Source organism: Pecten maximus, chromosome 5 (genome assembly GCF_902652985.1).
Source record: "Pecten maximus chromosome 5, xPecMax1.1, whole genome shotgun sequence".
NCBI lineage: Eukaryota > Metazoa > Mollusca > Bivalvia > Pectinida > Pectinidae > Pecten > Pecten maximus.
The window spans coordinates 8,607,558-8,628,086 of record NC_047019.1 but is presented as its reverse complement, the minus strand read 5'-3'; the positions used below and the strand labels follow the sequence as shown (position 1 = coordinate 8,628,086).

Sequence of the window (20,529 nt, the reverse complement as noted above, 5' to 3'; positions counted from 1 at the left end):
CCATAACGGTATGTCGGGAGGTAAACTTGAATAACGAATACCACGCTAGAGTTCAAAGTTAGTTTCAATATTGCTATTCGGTAATCGGCGGAATCAATTACCGTCACCTGACTTGAAAAACCTTTACGCCACAACAAAGCGACGCCTCCTTTACGCCTCCTGTCGTGAGCGAGAGGATGAAGTGAAAAGTCAGAGATAACATGACAGGCAAAATCACTATGAATACTCTGAAACAGATGTCTTTGCTCTTCAAGTAGCCAGTGTTCTGATATGCCGACTTTATGTGAAGTGAGGGCAGTGTTGAGATGCGAAGCCGCTGACATAATGCCAGTAACATTCCAGGACATTAACCGGATTAAAGCCATGACGAAAAGAACAACAGATAAATGAAAAGTCGTATGCTTAACTGTTATCATTGACATTAGAGGACTCATCACTTTCACCATAGTACTGGTTTTTAGAATACCATTTCCTGATTCGCAGTCCGCTAGGCCAGAAGTTTTCAGATTTTGTCTTTGCGACATCAGACGGGAGTATGTTGACTTGAGCAGAAACACTGTGCTTTATCTTACTTTTCATGATGCGAATGAAAGTAGCTGATACTCCACGGTCGTTTAGATAAGACTGGATATCATGTTCTTGTTCCTCACCACGGCCGTGAATCCACTCGAAGAGGGAGGATCTGGAGACTTGCAAGTGACAAGCTTACCAGAAGATGTCGGCTGAGGGGTGGGAGTAACAGAATGATTACCCTGCTGACGAGAAGAGGTCGACTTCTTGCTGCTATCCTTGTTCAAGGAAGAGTTCCTGGAGTCTGCCAGACGCCGACCATTACCTGAAGTGTCGTGAGGAGTTTTAGACGGCAAAGAATGACTACCAGCCACTGGCTCGCCTGGAGATTCCTTACTCTCTATGGGAACGGAGGGCCATGGAACATCACTCGACTGGGGTGTTTTTGTCGAAACCTTTCTTAGCTGGAGAGAGTCGGGCGATGACTCAGAAGGATTAAGAGCGTCAGATACAAACTTCCGAACTCCATTTAATTGAGCACCTATCTCCTCGGCGAAACCACTGATAGCAGCGTCGACTTTTCTTCTGGTTTCAACTTCGATTTCATGAATATTAGCATCAGTTGTCTTTTACTGAAGCAACAGAGTCAGATAGGGAAGAAAGGGATGACTTGCAGACAGATAAATCATTTCCAACACAAGATAGTTTACCTTTGATTTCCTTAACGTCGTTGTGTAGTGAATATAGAATTTGTCCCCTTCGTCTACGAGTTCACAGGAACGTGGGCAGAATCTCATGTACACATACTAATTACATAATAATTACATGTCGATTTTTAACAAACAAAATTAACATTTTTCGTGTATTATTAAGTATTAATATAGTTTTCCCATTACATATTGTATAGAAACAACAATTAAAACAGACATGGTTTTTTTTGTGAAGCCAAGATCGTATATCATATGCGTTTAACTGCACCAAAAGCGGAAAACCAGCAAATTTGATAGGTATCGGTTTACTGACTTAAAAATATACCCGGCACTCACCTGCCGACGGAAGGGCCTTGACATAGGTGGGTAGCTTCAGGCGATATGTTTGGGGGCTCGACAGACAAATTCGATTTTTCTGACATTGAGGGTAGAAAAAAGATGGGGCGCAACGATGAAGATGGAGGGTGCCGAATGTCCAGCGCTTCGGGGTTCCTCATGGTGTTGTTGGCTATGGCTATCGCTGTAGGTGTTGGATTAATTGTGCACTTTGCTGGAAATCAGAAGGAATTGAATTGTAACTGCTCGTGTGGTCCAGTAGATGGTGCCGTGACAATGGCTCCGGGATTTTTGACGGAAACCTGTAAGGCGTCAGCTGTTCTTGGAAACCAAGAATTGTGTAGGTATTTTTGTTTACTTTAAAATATTCTCTATAATTTTGTATTAGGTAATTTTTATTTATTATGTAAAAAATACGTAATTGATTAAGGTGCATTTTTAATTGTTATTTCTTCTTGAAAATTAATAGGGATATTTATAATTTTAGCGATACTTTTAATTATTTGTCCAAAAAGCAAATACCCTGTTACTTCTGTGTTACATAAATGTAGGGAAATATATCTTTTAAATTGAATTTCTGAAAATCTGGGCCTGTTTAATATATTTCTGTTGAATATTGTTATGAAAGTAGCTTTAATGTATGTATGTATGTATGAAACATGACAATATCTTCAGAAATTTCTGGGACCGTTTTATATCTTAGATGTGAAGATTTTTTCTACCAAATAACTATAGCCCTCAGGTTCACACAGGTGAAAACACCTCGATATATGTAACTTTGATGTATTGAACATTTTGATAAACAAAAAATAAGTTTGAAATTAACATGCTATCTATTATGTAAACAAAATCCCCCCCCCCCCCCCCCCCCCCCCCCCCCCTTTTTTTTGTTTTGTTTTTTTTTGTTTTTGTTTTTTTTGTTTGGCATTTTGGCAAAATTTAGATTTTTTGTACTTATTTGGGAAAGGGCTTTAATGATGTTATAACTAAATCCTATTTGCGTTGATTCATGGCAGTAACTATATGTTTAAATCAAAATGCAAATTGTATTTATTCAGACCCGAAGGTTCTAGATAATGTCAAATATTACATATCTAGAATAAGTGGACAATTTGATATAAGCCTGAAAATGCATCTTGATACCCTATCTGCTAAATGTTGTTTCTAATGCCAAAAAAAATGACAATTTTTAAATGAATTAAGGTATTAACTAATACTAGAACAATGTTAAACACTTGTAATACTTTAATCGCTACAGAAGGCATCCCTTTACAGTCACTGATATCAAACAGTATCTTTTAAAGATATCTTTAAATTACAAGTTTCTACACTGAACAAAAATGTCTACAATAGTTCAGTACTATCATTAAATAGTAGAATATCAATGAAAATAATCTGACCAAATAATTGATAATCAAACGAGGAAAAGTAATTAAAACTAAAAGTTTACTTTTGTCGCCCACTTAATATCGAGGATAATTCTGATATGGTGTATAATTGTGGTAGTTGGTGGCTACCTAACTGCTCATCAAGGTTTCACGTGGTATGCTATATGGGATCAATCATGCTCCATTAAAAAACCTACAACAGTATATGGTACTTATAAAATATTTAAGCACTGAAACAACCAGGTTCAAATGCTACATTTGCCAACCATACATCTTGCCGCCATATCGACAATAACAGCATTAAAACCACTGTTCAATGTTCAATACTTATATTTACATTGTCTTATCATCTTCGTCAACTTTGAAAAAAACTGAACCAACAACAACAACAACAACAACAAAAAATAAATAAAAATCCCGCCTTTTTTAATGTCAAATGACCCACAGGGTATTATAGCCTGAGGCACAGGGTGTTATAGGTGTATGGTGGCAACTGCCTCTTAGCATTGTGTCAATGGGGAAATGCGGAGCAAATGCAAATAAATGTTCCACAGAAACGCTAATTATTCAGACTAGGAATTAATTCCCAGGCGTCTGAGCTATCAGAGTCTAGGGAAGGAGTATTTATCAAAAAACGTCTATAGGGCATTGAAATCTAATGTAAACCAGATTTAAATATTTCAGTATAATCGTGTCGGCGAGGTTGATACCAAACACTACTTACTGCTCAACTCTTTCTATACCTGCCTCAGATGCACGCAAACAAAAACTCTAAGAAATGGAACACATGCTCCTTTAACGGAATGTTAACTTGATAATTTAAAAATAGACATATTAAAATTGATATACAATTATATCATAATCATTTGAAAATGCGTATCTTTTTGTTATGTTTTATTTGTATCCGTTGAATAAATCTTATATTGAAAATCCTGAGTATCACTTATTATGAAATTGTGAAGTTGAAATGTATTTGTATACAATGTGTCAAGCTTATAATGGGCCAAACCAGTGTTAGCTACCTTCACAAATAAAAATTTAAACCAGCGCGCTGGGATATGTAAAGATAATCATCTATAGAAACTCAACAACATTATTTTGGTTGTTTGAGATCTCGACATAAGATAGACATTTTCAAAATATAACAGCATACATATAATAAGTCGTAGACGACTATCAATATTACACGTACGATCACCATATATATATTAGATTTACAATTTACATTTCAAAAGGCCTGTTAAATGCAGCGGGCTTCTAAATTAACTATAGATAAAGCAGTTCAACTAAACTGCGCAGTTTTATATGCAGTATTGGGTATATATAAATATTACATAATTCTGGACAGGCGATACCTGTGACTTCAGTAGTCGTATGTGCATGTTTCACGACGTAATAATTATAAAAATGTCGGGTTGTCTCGGGTGAATGATGCCATACGCTCACTGTTCTTTAGCGTATATCATATGGCAGCATATTTTGAAGGTACATCTTAAGCATCACGCATATTTTGCTGTGAGATTATCTATTTATAGCCTCTACCACGATGTCGCTTTGTTCAAGGGCGTTTCATGTTTTCACATTTTATTCGTTTGAAATGCATTGTTAAGTTCCATGGAAGCTAATTATATGTGCCAGGGGAACAAGGCGTTGGCAGGATTGTAAACAACTGAATTTAATCACATGTATTCAGGAATATTTATATCTAAATCACTTTTAATGCTGTTTTGATTGATACTGTGTTGTTAGTAATATTCGCGGGTGAATTAATTTCGCTATATACATTCTCGCTTATGATATATAACATGGGCATATACTGAAATGTTAAGGCATGTTTGCTGCATAATGTTTAAAAGCCATAGTTCCGCGAAATTTAAAACCCGCGACTCGTCTGGAACGATTGCGAAAAATAGCATCGTAAAATGATTGCGCTGTGAATAATAGCGATGTGAAATATTAGAAACGTGAAATGATAACAACGTGAAATAAAAGCGTTGTAAAATAACTGCACCGTGAAATAATGATATCGTGAAATAATAGCGTCGTGAAATAGAAACAGCGTGAAATAACAATTATGCATTAGTTATCAATGAAATATTGTGGTTGACTTAGTTCAATTAGTGTCAAAATTCTCGTCGAAGGATGTCAAACGACCAATATAAGTAAATTTAGAAAGAAAGAGTCGTATAGAGCAGTCTCATTCATTTTGGATCAATTGTGAATCTCCTTTTGTTTCCAATGGTGCTGACATCTTGTATGTCTTCCGTGCGATTCGTATGGTTTCAATATGTATACTGATAATTTTTTTTTTTGTATTTGTTTTTTTTTGTGATGCTAGGATAGTGTATATTGATGCTGGTAGGCAAAGCGATACTGAAAAAAAAATCAGATAATTCATCAGGGCGCTAGATATTTAGTAGTAGCCGCAGTCCATTTGTGTTGATAATTAAAAGCAAAAGAAACAGCTGTAAACACCGAGCAAAAATCATCGCAGAGAAAAACATATTAAAATTGAATCTAGCAAAGCTTGAAAGCATATACCAAACATGAAGCATAAACTCTAAGTAAGTATGCTACATCATTAAGGCTCCATGGCAAGTGATTCAAGGGGAAGCAACTTTGGAAATGCAAATGAAAAGCTACGGAATTAGCAATTGCGCATATCACTGAAAAAGAGTACTGTACATGTACCTATTTTAAAACACCTACATTTGGAGTGTAACTCAATGCTGCCTGCTAACACTTTATATGGTTGTATACAGCTATATACAAAGCGATATTCTTTCAGCACATGCATCGCTAGCTAATTTAAGATATCTAGGTAAGATAAGATCGCTAGCTAAGATAAGATCGTTAGCTTAGATAAGATCGCTAGCTAAAATAAGATCGCTAGCTAAATTAAGAGCGCTAGCTAAGATAAGATCGCCAGGTAAGATAAAATCACTAGCTATGATAAGATCGTTAGCTAAGATAAGATCGCTAGGTAAGATAAAATCGCTAGCTATGATAAAATCGCTAGCTAAGTTAAAATCACTAGCTTTGTAAAGATCTTTAGCTTAGTTAAGATCGTTAGCTAAGTTAAGATTGTTAGCTAAGATAAGATTGTTGGCTAAGATAAGATCGTTAGCTAAAATAAGATCGCTAGCTAAGATAAGATCGCTAGCTAAGATAAGATCGCTGTCAAATTATTTATAATTTGGGTATGTCTATGAAAGGTGTGTTGACTCAATGTGTTTAAATAAATTTCATAGCTGCATTTCCATTATATCTGCAGGCGGGCTGTGTCCAGCAGCGACCACTGCGCAACCACAACAATCAATGACCACAACTATGCAAATGGAAACAACATCAACAACGGCCAATGCAACGACCCCACCAACTCCTCCTCCTGGACCGGTCAGAGATGTTCGGCTGCCTACCTCAGTAAAACCGCTCCACTATATACTGCAGTTGAGGCCGGAGATGTATAACAACAGGCCAGAGACATTTACTTTCAACGGTACCTATGCGATTACTATAGAATGCAATAGTGCGACGAACAACATCACTCTCCATATTGCCCAGCAAAACCTTACTGCTACACCAACAGTTGAGGCGGTCACTGTTGGTGAGATATCTCCTGTCGTCCTCAACACCACTAAAGACATGTCTAGACAGTTCCTGATCCTCGCGTTAGATAAACCTTTAGTTGTTGGGGCTCAGTATATCATTCGTCTCGCATTTGAAGATAAACTCTCGAACAAAGTTCTTCGGGGACTGCATGTCAGCACATACAAAGACGAAGCAGCCAATATGACGAAGTAAGTACCAAGCCAGATCATGAAATGTAAATAACACGGGGAGATAGGCGTTTGATTATTCCAATCTATATGTAGATATAGTTATCTACATATTGTAGTTAAATGGTCATACAATTTATTACCATTAAAACATTTGTTCATTATCCAAATTAATTTGCAAGTGACATTCATCTAGTCATCGTTTGCAAACACGATTTGAACGGGAGCTATTACATCATCGTTTCATGTTACATAACTTATATAAGTTGATATCATCTTTAAGGTATATGGCTGTCACTCAGTTTGGGCCAACATTTGCAAGACACGCGTTTCATTGTTTCGACGAACCGACAATGAAGGCAACGTTCGACATTACACTAGAGAGACAGCCCCACATTATCAGTCTCTCCAACATGCCATTGACTAATTCAGTGGACTTGTAAGTATTTGAACACTGTTTATGATGAAATACTTCAGCCCCACGATATCACTTGTCTCTCAAACATGCCATTGGCTAATTCAGTGGCCTTGTAAGTATTTGAACACTGTTTTCTGATGAAATACAAGATTAAATGACCCCCTCCCCTCTTTAAATTTTTTTTGTCAATGAGCACAATTGTTTACTCATATCTATATAGTTAATGTAATATGAATCAACGTCACATCCACATACCATTCTTTTGAAGAATGTATTCAAGCAATCAGGATGTCATTTGAGAATAAACATAAAAATTCATGACTGGTGGCATCGATGACGTAGAAGACGCTTGCTGTCCTGGAACACTTGATTTTATTTCCTGCACAATTACAAGGATCCCCGTTTAAATCTATTGTTCGTTTATATTTCATGTCATCTCTAGCTCTTATTCATATTATCTACTGGGAAAATGACTCATTGCTAAATCTATTGTCGATAACATGTGGTGATCTTACCAAACGCTCGAGCAATCATGTATTTATTTCACAAGTATACAGAATACAAGACTACTACGTATACTTCTATTGTTATTACAGAGGAGATGGTTATTTTGCAGACCATTTCGATGTGTCGGTCATTATGCCTACATATCTTGTTGCCTTCATCCTCGGCGAACTTGAAAGTGTAAACAAACAAACAACAAATAATGTTCAGGTGAGTTTTGTGAAAGACAGGAGTTATAACACTATGATTGGCTGACTTAACCAAGTAAAATAAAAACTGATCTGTGTGAGCAAAGGAGTCGTATTAAACTGAATGGTTTTTAATTTTCGTATCCTATTATATAGAATTCGAACTTTGACCCGAATTGCAATTGTTATAAACGTCATCAATAATCGAATGACGTCACATCACTGGGTCCCGGCCGTAACCCTATACACCTTATTTGCATCCGCGAAATTGGCCAAGTTATTTTTAAACGTCGCTAAAGCTCGTGTCTTTTGTAACTTACTAGTAACTTATTCCACATCCAACAACCACTCGTTGTGTAACCTCTATATATTGTTGAAAAATGTGAAATATAATAAATTTACCGTGTTATATTCTTAACCAGCTATACATTTTCCACTTGTTGTGACGTCAGAATGAGTAATGATATTATGACGCCATATACATTTCTGTCATATGAAACTAGGAGAGATACAATATATCAACAACGTATGATGCACAGTAACAGATCGTATCACTAACAAACATTGCTTTTGAAATCCTATGAGTCTTATAAACGAGCAAAACTACTACCATCTCAGATCAAGATTTGTACTCGTAACTGAAATTTATATTTGATAAGAATTACTATATATATGTACTTGTTTTTTTCAGTTCGGAGTTTATACCACGCCGGCCAATATCAACCAGACGGGATTTGCTCTGCAGATGGGAAGTTCACTTCTTGACAGCTTTGAGGAGTATTTCAATATTTCATTCGCTCTTCCCAAACTCGGTAAAACATTTTCACGTATTTTGTCCTTTACCTACATATATACATATAAGAGAATGCATGTTTGTGGTTCATAAATAACGCCCACCAATTTCAATCAACTCCAGTCAAAAATACAATTATAAAGCTACGATACTATTTCGGCTTGATCTGGTTTTGTTAGTGTATCAAGGACACTCAAGTTTTAAGTTTTATTTAAAACTTTACGCCATTGGCCCATTAGTACAACAGAGCAAAAATACAGTAGAGATTAAATGCAGAATAATGTATAGACAATGAGTTCCTTGACATACAATATACAATTATATCAGATCAAAATATATACCAGCACTTTTTAACTTATTAGATTCTAAAATTTATTTACCTGATGCAGATATTTATTCATTAATACTTTGCAAATTTAAAAGTTGAATAGCTTTAAAAGCTGAAGCATTTTTCCAATAACATATTTTTTTTTAAATACATATATTTAACTCTAAGATTCTGAAATTTGTTACAAGTTAGTAATTAGTGATTTCATCTTCGACATCAAGGGAGTTACATTGTTTACAAATCCTCGCTTCTCTCGAATTGTTTCTGTATCTTTCTGTCTCTATTTCAAGTGAATGAGCCGAAATACGTAATTAAGTGAGATGTATTCTAACACATAGGCTGTTGTTTAGAAATGAAATTTTTTAGACGTAATATGAATTTAATTTTCAACTTTTCTTTTGTCTACCCTCTTATGATTGGATACAGTATGTAAGATTTTATTGGGCTTGTCAAACTTTGTATACGGATTGTAAATGCATTTATATGCATACCATATTATTTTTATGCACACAATAACGTGGCATTGTGTGATCTTGTATAATGATATTATACGATATTCTTTTATCATATAGATACTATGTATGTATATGTAATACTATATCATCTATTTCTATAGACAATGTGGGCGTGCCTGACTTTATATACGGTGCTATGGAGAATTGGGGAATTATAGCATACCAAGAACGTTATCTTTTATACACGGAAGGTGTATCTACCACAAGAAGCATGGAACTAACAGCTGAGGTCTTGTCACACGAGATTGTCCATTCAGTGAGTAGACTGACGATGCTCTCACTGGTTCGGCCCAGTGCATATAAATACTGAAGATTAAGCCTTCATTTTTATTATTGTTCTATACATCGATAAAAGAACTTACTTGCAGTCAATCTAATTCTTTTTATTTTTTTACATTTATTTCCTTCGGCTTATTTTTTGTTCTACTTTTTGTTCACTGAAATAATGTCTCCTTGACCTTGTTATGATATGACCCTGACTGTTGCGAGGGCCTCACGCCACCTACAAACAAAGCCCTTAAAATCAAGTAAACACTTCGCACGGAGAAATAACTTCGCGAGTTTGAGTAATTTGCAAATGATCACAATGCAGATGCCAGTAAGGCTCCTGACCAAGTAACAAGAGACGTGGTTTATACAAATTCATCAAAACATTATTTCATCCTTTGGTAGACCAAAACATGGAAAACCTCACTTAAATGCTACATTGCTATTTAACCAGCATGTCCATATTATTCTATAAAGGTTATTGGTGAAATCTTATCAAATGATTCGCTTGTTTTCATCAGTGGTTTGGCAACTTGGTGTCCCCGGAATGGTGGGACGACATTTGGCTGAATGAAGGTTTTGCCGTTTTTCTCTCCTACTTTCGGAGTGGATCTTGTGGACCCTGAGTGGGATATGGTAGTTATAACATCTTCCCTGGCCGAGTTCAGTTCTATATTCTCCTGTGAAATTAGAGCTATCAGTTAGTTGTTATTACGACTTGCCCAGCTGAATCCAGATACTATCCCATCTAAATTTGAAACCTAGAGTTCGACATTTCTGATCAATTACATAATCATCAAACTTATTTTTATAGCCAATATAGAGAGGTGTTTGTACAGCCTCTAGATGGTGGAGTCAGTGCTTTGACCCTACTTTAATTAGTAGTGTTTGTATAAATTTGATATGGTAATTGAAAATGATATGGTGTTACTGTAAAACCATTATTTCTCGACGTTTCATTTTTGTTTTTTTCGAGGTTAAACTTGATGCACGAATTCAAATGTCCACGAATTACTAAAAACTTCAAAGTACATACATGAAGATAATCTTAATTCACGAATTCACGTCCTCAGGATATAGCATTTTTGGAGAAAACAATGAAATTTTAACCCCACGAAAATATCTGATTTTACAGTAAGTTCACAACGTTCATTGATATATAGTATTACTTCTTAACGCAGGGACGGATATGAAACATACATACAACTCATATGCACTCTTTATTACGCTTATATATCAAAGTTCAACAACAGCCAAAAACGGTGGGTATAACACCATTGTAAATATATATACAAACGTTGCTTATTTTGATTAGAAATATATCAGAATTGAATATATGGAAACACCCGGAAAAGGGAGTAAGAAATGGGAGAACAAAGGACAGATTTAAAGTATTGCAATTATAGGAAACAATGGCAGTAACGCCATACAGATGTCTCCGAGCTGTAGGAGACACTGGTTACTTCAATATTCTAACATATATCTGTAAATAATATTCCCTTAATCCTTGTTTTGACAAAATGCATATTCTTGTTTTCTTCTTCCTTTTTTTACCATACATGTAAAGGTATGAATATTAATGAGTTTTAGATGGACCTGATCAATTTGAACGTTATACAGCCGGTGATGGACGTGGACAGCGTGGAAAGTGTTAGCCCTCTTTACAGAGAGGCGTACGCACCTGAAGATATTCTAGCCTTGTTTGACATAATTACGTACTTCAAGGTGTGTTAATTGTGTACTGACCTGATACTTACCGAGAGTTAATCTTATGATATCAGGGTTCATGATATTTACATTAATATTGCAGTTTAACTCTCAAGATAAACCAAAGTTCTTCGAGTATCAAGTCCTGAAAATTCTTGATCGACCCGAAGTATCACTAATTACCGCAAGGACATACGGTATTTGTATACGATATGTTTTTTTCTTAAACACTTTGGCGTTAATTACATAACATGCGCTCTTATATTAATACATCATGTTGTGATCGATCAATTTATAACCGAATTGGTTTTGAAATGAAGACATTCTTTTCTTGAAAAATTTCAATAGTGATTTAATTTTCCGCTTAACACAATGTAATACTAAATATTGATAGGTACATTTACTTTATGATAACTAACGTTTGTTAAGCGCACTGTTTGTACACAAACACAACAGGCATTTTCTCAACAAGATAGTAAGTAATAATCATTTATGTACTCCATCGATTTACAGTATCTGTTATGTCAGCTGTAATCTAGTACGGAACATTTAACCATTCGAATGTTTTTTTCCAAGGGTTGCGCTGTCATTAGAATGATGTGGTTCTTCCTTGGACCAGAAACCTTCAGGAAAGGATTACAGGTACGTTATAATGGTTTATAGATATATAATCCATACAATTCCAATTGTATGATAATACAAATATGATATAATATTGACAAATTTCGACCATATCATATATTTTGTTGCCGGAGATATTATACAAGCTGTTTATATTTAAAATGAAGCTCGCATGCCTTTACTTAAATTTATGTTTTCTATGAATGCAACTTTTATAAACGCTATTATTTCTAATGTTAATTATTATACATTCACAAACCATTCTCTTTTTAATTAGAAAACATTAAGATTTTCACAGTCTGTTTAATAAACATATTTCTAACTACAGACGAACATTTCACAATATTAATTTTCCTTTGTTTTCGTGCGGAAAAAAGACAGGTTCGGGAAATTAAAGGGCTATTACGAACAATTATGATTGAGGAGATACCACCTATTAAAAAAAAAATTCTGTAACGTTGTATTATGTCTATATGGGATTGATAGAATCTAACATAAGTTTATCGGTGGACAAGGATATCTCGGTTCAATCGTAAGAGTTAGGCCAGTCATCACGAGGCTTGCCGAGTGCTGATCAGCCAAACTCTTGCACGGGCGTTGAGATAAGCATGTTTAATTATTTTTTAATCAACATCAAAATTTATGACATGGTTACCCAACGTAAAATGATGACGTTACGTTACTTTGAGCAGTGTCATATAGCGCTTGCCAGCTGTCTTTACCTCCTACCCTGAGATCGATTGATCTTTTTTCCAAACAACCGCGGGATAACCATGTGAAGTATGTGAGAATATATTTCAGGTCATTTTTCGTTGGTTGTCTTTGTTTCCTGGAATGTCTCTGTCTTACCAGTGTTCATCAATCTGTTGCATTGCAATCATATGCATAAATTGAGTAGAGCTGTACAATATAAAAAGAAAACTTCATTTGATTATTTTGGTAGCAGTAATACTTTTTGTCAGGAAACAAGAGCAATCTATGATTAATGGCATCATTAAAGACAACCGTTGTCATAATCAACAATGATGATTTCAAGCTTTGTCTGTCATTAATGTCTATGAATTTTGTGCAAGATTATTTAAAATGTTACAGGGATATCTGAGAGAGAAGGCTTATGGAAATGTTGCTCATGATGATTTATGGAGAGCTCTGCAAACGGTGGGTGTTGCCTGTTAAGGCATAAGAGATTCTATTTCGATATGAACCTATATGTACGTGAGATGTTCTTTGTTTATTCTTGATGGTCAGAAAAATACAAATATACATTGTCTTTTTATGTATATGGGTATATGGTAGACAGGGGTAGTGAGTCTGTACTTTGATTATCAAATGAACAAGTTTCAAGCTTTCTGTCCGTTATTAGTCAGATGTACTTCTTGAGTATGTTCTTGGATACAACATTGTAATGTTTTTAAGGACAGCGTTAATTTTTTTTCCGGATCTCTTCATTTCAATACTCAATTTCCATATTTATAGTTTCTTCAAGTCATTGATTTTTTTTTGGACCCCAGCTTTCTTTTTCCCTAGTACATATTTCAGGGCAGAGTCAGGCTTTCATTTAAAGATAACCGTTTTGTCTATATACTCACATTTGCATATTTTTTTTAATTTTATCGTCTTTCTCTGATTCAAAAATACTGTTAACTACATTGTATACACAATAATATTTTTTTATAAAGAGGCATGTTTGGAACATTTTATTCTATTTTTTTAATGAATGGAACAGTTAACTAAAATTGCCTATATGTTTCTCTATCGTACCGTGCTTGCTGCTTGATTGACATGTTTGTATTTATAGCAAGCGATCGAGGATGGTAAAACCGATTTTAACATTAAAACTTTAATGGATTCCTGGATATTACAAACGAACTACCCGGTCGTGACAGTGAGGAGAGTAAATGGAGGTCTTTACCTGAACCAGGGAAGATTCCTTCTCCATTCTGACAACACCACAGATTTTGTTGGGTAAGGTAGTTTAGACTGCTTCATGGATGACAAATCTTCTCATTCTGTGTTTTTATAAAATTAACAATCACGAGTTCAGCACTTTGAAATTCGACATCCGGAGCAATACCCGCGAAAATAACATATCCTCCTTATGACTCCTTTATAAATGGAAATTGCTGAAATTTTGACTCTCGAAAATAAATAGCTATACGATATTGTTTATGTGTGTTTAAAGCCAATATTTTCCTATTAAGGGAGTCTTCACTTTTCGTTGACCCATATAACATTGCGTGAGTATCCAGAGTCGATTAGATGGTATATACTCAAAATTACAAATAATAAAAATTATAAAAAAGGACGCCTAACAAATTGATGTGAAGTGCTGATATACTATTATACTAATACTACATGTATACTATTTTTTCTATATTCATTATTTATACAAATTACAGGTATAGCTGGAATATTCCATTTACCTACACTACAGATCAGGAACTGGATTTCAATAAAACATCAAATGACGTTGTATGGATGGCACCCAATACACAAGGTACAGTATATTTTCTTTCAAATATTTTTTTTTTCAAATATTTTCTGTAAGAACACGATATATTTCCATATTTGAATATTTAAGTTGAGATTTTACATAATTACACGGAATAATATATATTTCAAAACAGTTAATGGTCAATTCGTATATTGCTTTCTATGCTTGGTTTTAATATGACGACAATATTATATAAACGTGTTTATTGCATTTTTGCCAATGAAATATAGAAATTTATCAAACTAATAAAACTTATATTTTCACTGCAGCGATGAGCAGTGAAAATATAAGATTTTGCAGTGAAAATATAAGGTTTTGCAGTGAACATATAAGATTTTGCAGTGAAAATATAAGTTTTCCGTTTTTGACCAATCAGAGCGGACCTTTGTATTCAGCTCGTTGAAACTTGCCGGTTTTTCAAATCGAAGCGGAGATAGATACATTGGTTATTTTACTGTATTTCTGAAATTTTCTGACTAGTTTTTGACAAAACATTCACTTGACGTTAGCTATTCATGCACAGATTCTCCAATAACAGCAGAAAACGCTTAAATCGCGCCGGTCAGTCCTTTCAAAATGGCGCCGTCAAATTAACGTGGGGTAACGTCATAAAGAGATGACGTCATTACTGATTCGCGCACCTTTTGACGCTCCTAATTTTTCGATGTTTTTAATTTTGTTTTTAATGTATGAAATGCAATAAAAAGAATATTGAATTGTTTGCCATTAAATATAACATATATTTCACTCGTATGACAGAATATTTCGATATTTTTCACTCGTGCTTCGCACTCGTGAAAATATCGATATTCTGTCATACTCGTGAAATATATGTTATATTAAACGGGAAACCATTCAATATCCTCTTTATATGAAATTTCGTTTCAGTATACGCTACCGACGCCAGTATCAGTAAGACGGGCGGATGGGTCATTGGAAACATTCAACATTACGGATACTTCCGCGTGAATTATGAACCTGATAATTGGAATGCTCTGATCACCCAGCTTAAAACCGATTTTACGGTAATTTATTACACTTTTTCAAAATAAGGCTATTCAACCTGAATAAACGACATTAATTTTGATATATATTCCCCTCTGCCTGATCCTTATATATCTGCCTGGACATAGTAACATTTTTCTAACAGACAGAAGACAAAACTTAATTTAACGTTAAAAGTACTTTCATTGAATAGATCTAGTGTATATTTGAGAAGTCTATGCATTGATATTTATTTGTTATGACATATCCGACACAAGTTCTACTCTATAGGGCTATCCGCTAGCCATCCCTGATTGGTGAATAAGCCAATTATGAAAAAAAATAGAAAAATATCTGCTGACTTGTAACCCTAAATCAGGACAATATTCAATTATTGTTTTAAAGAAACAAATGAAATATATTTTGATTTTTTATCATCACTACCCTACTTTGGGATGCTATATTATAATTGATATGTTGGCGATATACTTGTACTACTTGTGTTATAAAAAGTGTACGATCACTTCAGAGGCCGAACGCGGCGATACTTGTGGCGATGTTTGCTCGTTATTAAATATTATACTGTGGGTTTGTAATGAGAATTATGTTGATTGTAACAGAAAATACGCGTGGTCAACAGAGGAACACTCATCACAGACGTATGGGCATTATTTAAGTAAGTAACACTGGTCTACTTTAGAAGGCAACTTGTCACAGATGTATGTAAGTAAGTAACTCTTATCTATTATATAGGGGCACTCATCATAGATGTATGGGCTTTTTTTAAGTGAGTCTGATCTACCATAGAGGGACACTCATCAGAGATGTATGAGCTTTATTTAAGTGAGTCTGATCTACCATAGAGGGGCACTCATCAGAGATGTGGGCTTTATTTAAGTGAGTCTGATCTACCATAGAGGGGCACTCATCATAGATGTATGAGCTTTATTTAAGTAAGTAACTTTGATATAACATAGAGGGGCACTCATCAGAGATGTATGAGCTTTATTTAAGTAAGTTACTTTGATATACCATAGAGGGACACTCATCATAGATGTATGAGTTTTATTTAAGTAAGTAACTTTGATATAACATAGAGGGACACTCATCATAGATGTATGAGTTTTATTTAAGTGAGTCTGATCTACCATAGAGGGGCACTTATCATTGATGTGAGCTTTATTTAAGCGAGTCTGATCTACCATAGAGGGACACTCATCATTGTGTATGGCCTTTATTTAAACAAGTAACTTTTATCTACCATAGAGGGGCACTCATCATAGATGTATGAGCTTTATTTAAGTCAGTCTGATCTACCATAGAGGGGCACTCATCAGAGATGTATGAGCTTTATTTAAGTGAGTCTGATCTACCATAGAGGGGCACCCATCAGAGATGTATGAGCTTTATTTAAGTAAGTTACTTTGATATACCATAGAGGGACACTCATTATTGTGTATGGCCTTTATTTAAACAAGTAACTTTTATCTACCATAGAGGGACACTCATCAGAGATGTATGAGCTTTATTTAAGTGAGTCCGATCTACCATAGAGGGACACTCATCATAGATGTGTGAGCTTTATTTAAGTGAGTCCGATCTACCATAGAGGGACACTCATCATAGATGTATGGGCTTTATTTAAGGGAGTCTGATCTACCATAGAGGGGCACTCATCATAGATGTGGGCTTTATTTAAGTGAGTCTGATCTACCATAGAGGGGCACTCATCATAGATGTGGGCTTTATTTAAGTGAGCCTGATCTACTATAGAGGGGCACTCATCATAGATGTGGGCTTTATTTAAGTGAGCCTGATCTACCATAGAGGGGCACTCATCATAGATGTATGAGCTTTATTTAAGTGAGTCTGATCTACCATAGAAGGACACTCATCATTGTGTATGGCCTTTATTTAAGCAAGTAACTTTGATCTACCATAGAGGGACACTCATCATAGATGTATGAGCTTTATTTAAGTGAGTCTGATCTACCATAGAGGGACACTCATCATAGATGTGGGCTTTATTTAAGTGAGTCTGATCTACCATAGAGGGACACTCATCATAGATGTGGGCTTTATTTAAGTGAGTCCGATCTACCATAGAGGAACACTCATCATAGATGTATGGGCTTTATTTAAGTGAGTCTGATCTACCATAGAGGGACACTCATCATAGATGTGGGCTTTATTTAAGCAAGTAACTTTGATCTACCATAGAGGGACACTCATCATAGATGTATGAGTTTTATTTAAGTGAGCCTGATCTACCATAGAGGGGCACTCATCATAGATGTGGGCCTTATTTAAGTGAGTCTGATCTACCATAGAGGGACACTCATCATTGTGTATGGCCTTTATTTAAACAAGTAACTTTTATCTACCATAGAGGGGCACTCATCAGAGATGTATGAGCTTTATTTAAGTGAGTCTGATCTACCATAGAGGGACACTCATCATAGATGTATGAGCTTTATTTAACTGAGTCTGATCTACCATAGAAGGACACTCATCATAGATGTGGGCTTTATTTAAGTAAGTTACTTTGATATAACATAGAGGGACACTCATCATAGATGTATGAGCTTTATTTAAGTGAGTCTGATCTACCATAGAGGGACACTCATCAGAGATGTATGAGCTTTATTTAAACAAGTAACTTTTATCTACCATAGAGGGACACTCATCATAGATGTGGGCTTTATTTAAGTGAGCCTGATCTACCATATATGGGCACTTATCATAGATGTGGGCTTTATTTAAGTAAGTTACTTTGATATACCATAGAGGGACACTCATCTTATTTAAGTGAGCCTGATCTACCATAGAGGGGCACTCATCATAGATGTATGAGCTTTATTTAAGCGAGTCTGATCTACTATAGAGGGGCACTCATCATAGATGTATGAGCTTCATTTAAGTGAGTCTGATCTACTATAGAGGGACACTCATCATTGTGTATGGCCTTTATTCAGTAAGTAACATTGATCTACTTTAGAGAGACACTCATCACAGATGAATGGGCTTTGTTTTAACAAGTAATTCTAATCTACCATATAAGTAAACTCATCACAGATGTACGGGCGTTATTTAAACAAGTAACTTTGATCTATTATAGAGAAACACTCATTGCATGAACTTTATTTAAGTAAATCTGACCTACTAAAGAGAGGCACTCATCACAGAGTTATGGACTTTATTTAAGTAACTTACTCTAATCTAACATCGATCGGGGTTCATTTATCACAGATGTTTGGGCTTTATCTAATAACGTAGCTCTTCCACGGAGGGAAACTGATCACAGATGTCTGGAGTCAGTGTGACAACTGCTTCAGTTTTTAATCAGTTTTCGGAATGATCATAAGATCATTCGCAGAAAATCCTAATATATATTTAACAGCATTTGTGCTCGGTGAAATTGATTATGATATCAATAAAATGTTTAAATGTTCGGTTTTAAAGAGCTGCACATCAAATAGTAAAATGGGTCTGTATTTGATATTGGATAACACTGTAGCTCCTTTGTCCTGAAAGGGCTGGACAGACTGATTTGGTGACAGCCTGGGATATGTTGACCTACCTCCGTCACGAAACAGAATACATACCTTGGGCATACGCTGCTAATGAACTCGAGTATCCAACCAATATGCTTGTTAGTCGTCCAGCCTACGGAAATTTTGAAGTAAGATTACTATATAGATGGGTGCACTAAAACTTCCCTTTTAAGACCACCTTGGGACTGAGTGAAAGTGGTCCTAATAGCGGGGAGGTCTTAATACTCTTAATACCGAGTTTGACCATCAAGAACCTTAACTCTGTACGTACCAGTACAGTGAACGTGTGATCTACACATGAACCACTTGTAATATATCCTTAAATGACCATTGTTTTAACATATGACTTAACTTTAATAACAATTTAACAATTCTTTAGCCATCTTAGACAGTAACGGGATTTAGAGCAAAAGCAAATTAAAACATATCAGCAAAATTGTGAACTAACGTACCATCAATGAGTCCTATAAAAACCAGTGCGATCTACTGATTTAGCGGAATGCTTCCAATGCGAAAAACGGTAAGATAAGCTTACCCTAAAATGTGCACGTTAGAGTAAATCTTAATCATTATATAATCAATGTATGCTATCCTTCTTTTTGACAGAGTTAGAAATATTGAAATGCTACATGTTTTCATCTCCAGCGGTTCATGCTGAACTTGCTAGAAGGACGCTCACTGAATGTTTCCTTGTACGACAACCGGCCTACACAGGAAAGGTAGACTCGTATTATAATAACTTTTACCAGTGTTGTTTAAATCATTGTACTAAAAAAATGAATATATAGAACGATGACAATCAATAAAACACCTACATTTCCCACACGATTGTTTAGTTGCACGTGAAAGTCACATTACACACAAATGTATACGAAATTCGGTATAAGGTACATTAATAACATTATATATATATCATTTCTTTATCATTGAGTATGTGTTGTTGAGCGCACCTGTCAATTGTTATTAAAATTATCTATCAGTATACGATTAGCGTATACAAATATAGTTTATATGATGTATATTATGATATTTAACGGATATTTGTACAATAACACATCGTTTAATATATTAACATTCTTACATTCTTTTTAAATTTCGAAATATTTGGTAGAATTTTGTTTTTTTTTTTGTTTTTTTTTGGTGGGGGGGGGTTGTATTTTTTATTTATTTATTTCTATTTTATTTTCAGATCACTGTCTGGGTTGATGTTTCAACTGTCGTGCAAATTCGGTGTAAAAGAATGTACCAATCGAGCAATACAATTATTTAATGACTGGAAAAATTCAGGGACATTGTAAGCATATCTAAACATTTTATTTCTAACGGTAATGGAACTATTTCCTCCTTCTGTACTTTATAGATTAAGTATGAAATACAGCTCTTAGAATTATCTCCCCGACTATACGAAAGATACTATCTAATTTTAAAGGTCA

General features: G+C 35.0%; 1 protein-coding gene across 1 annotated transcript; it reads left to right on the top strand.

Annotated features, from left to right (window-relative positions):
* Positions 1 to 1,658: 1,658 nt before the first annotated feature.
* On the top strand, positions 1,659 to 19,819 carry LOC117326747 (aminopeptidase Ey-like). Its single transcript, XM_033883469.1, has 15 exons — positions 1,659 to 1,896; positions 6,219 to 6,744; positions 7,007 to 7,162; positions 7,738 to 7,855; positions 8,525 to 8,645; positions 9,571 to 9,725; positions 11,357 to 11,461; positions 12,020 to 12,085; positions 13,157 to 13,222; positions 13,863 to 14,029; positions 14,464 to 14,561; positions 15,447 to 15,583; positions 16,163 to 16,218; positions 19,077 to 19,224; positions 19,742 to 19,819. Exons 1-15 carry the CDS (start codon positions 1,659 to 1,661, stop codon positions 19,817 to 19,819), a joined length of 2,235 nt encoding a protein of 744 aa, XP_033739360.1.
* The last annotated feature ends 710 nt before the right edge of the window (positions 19,820 to 20,529 follow it).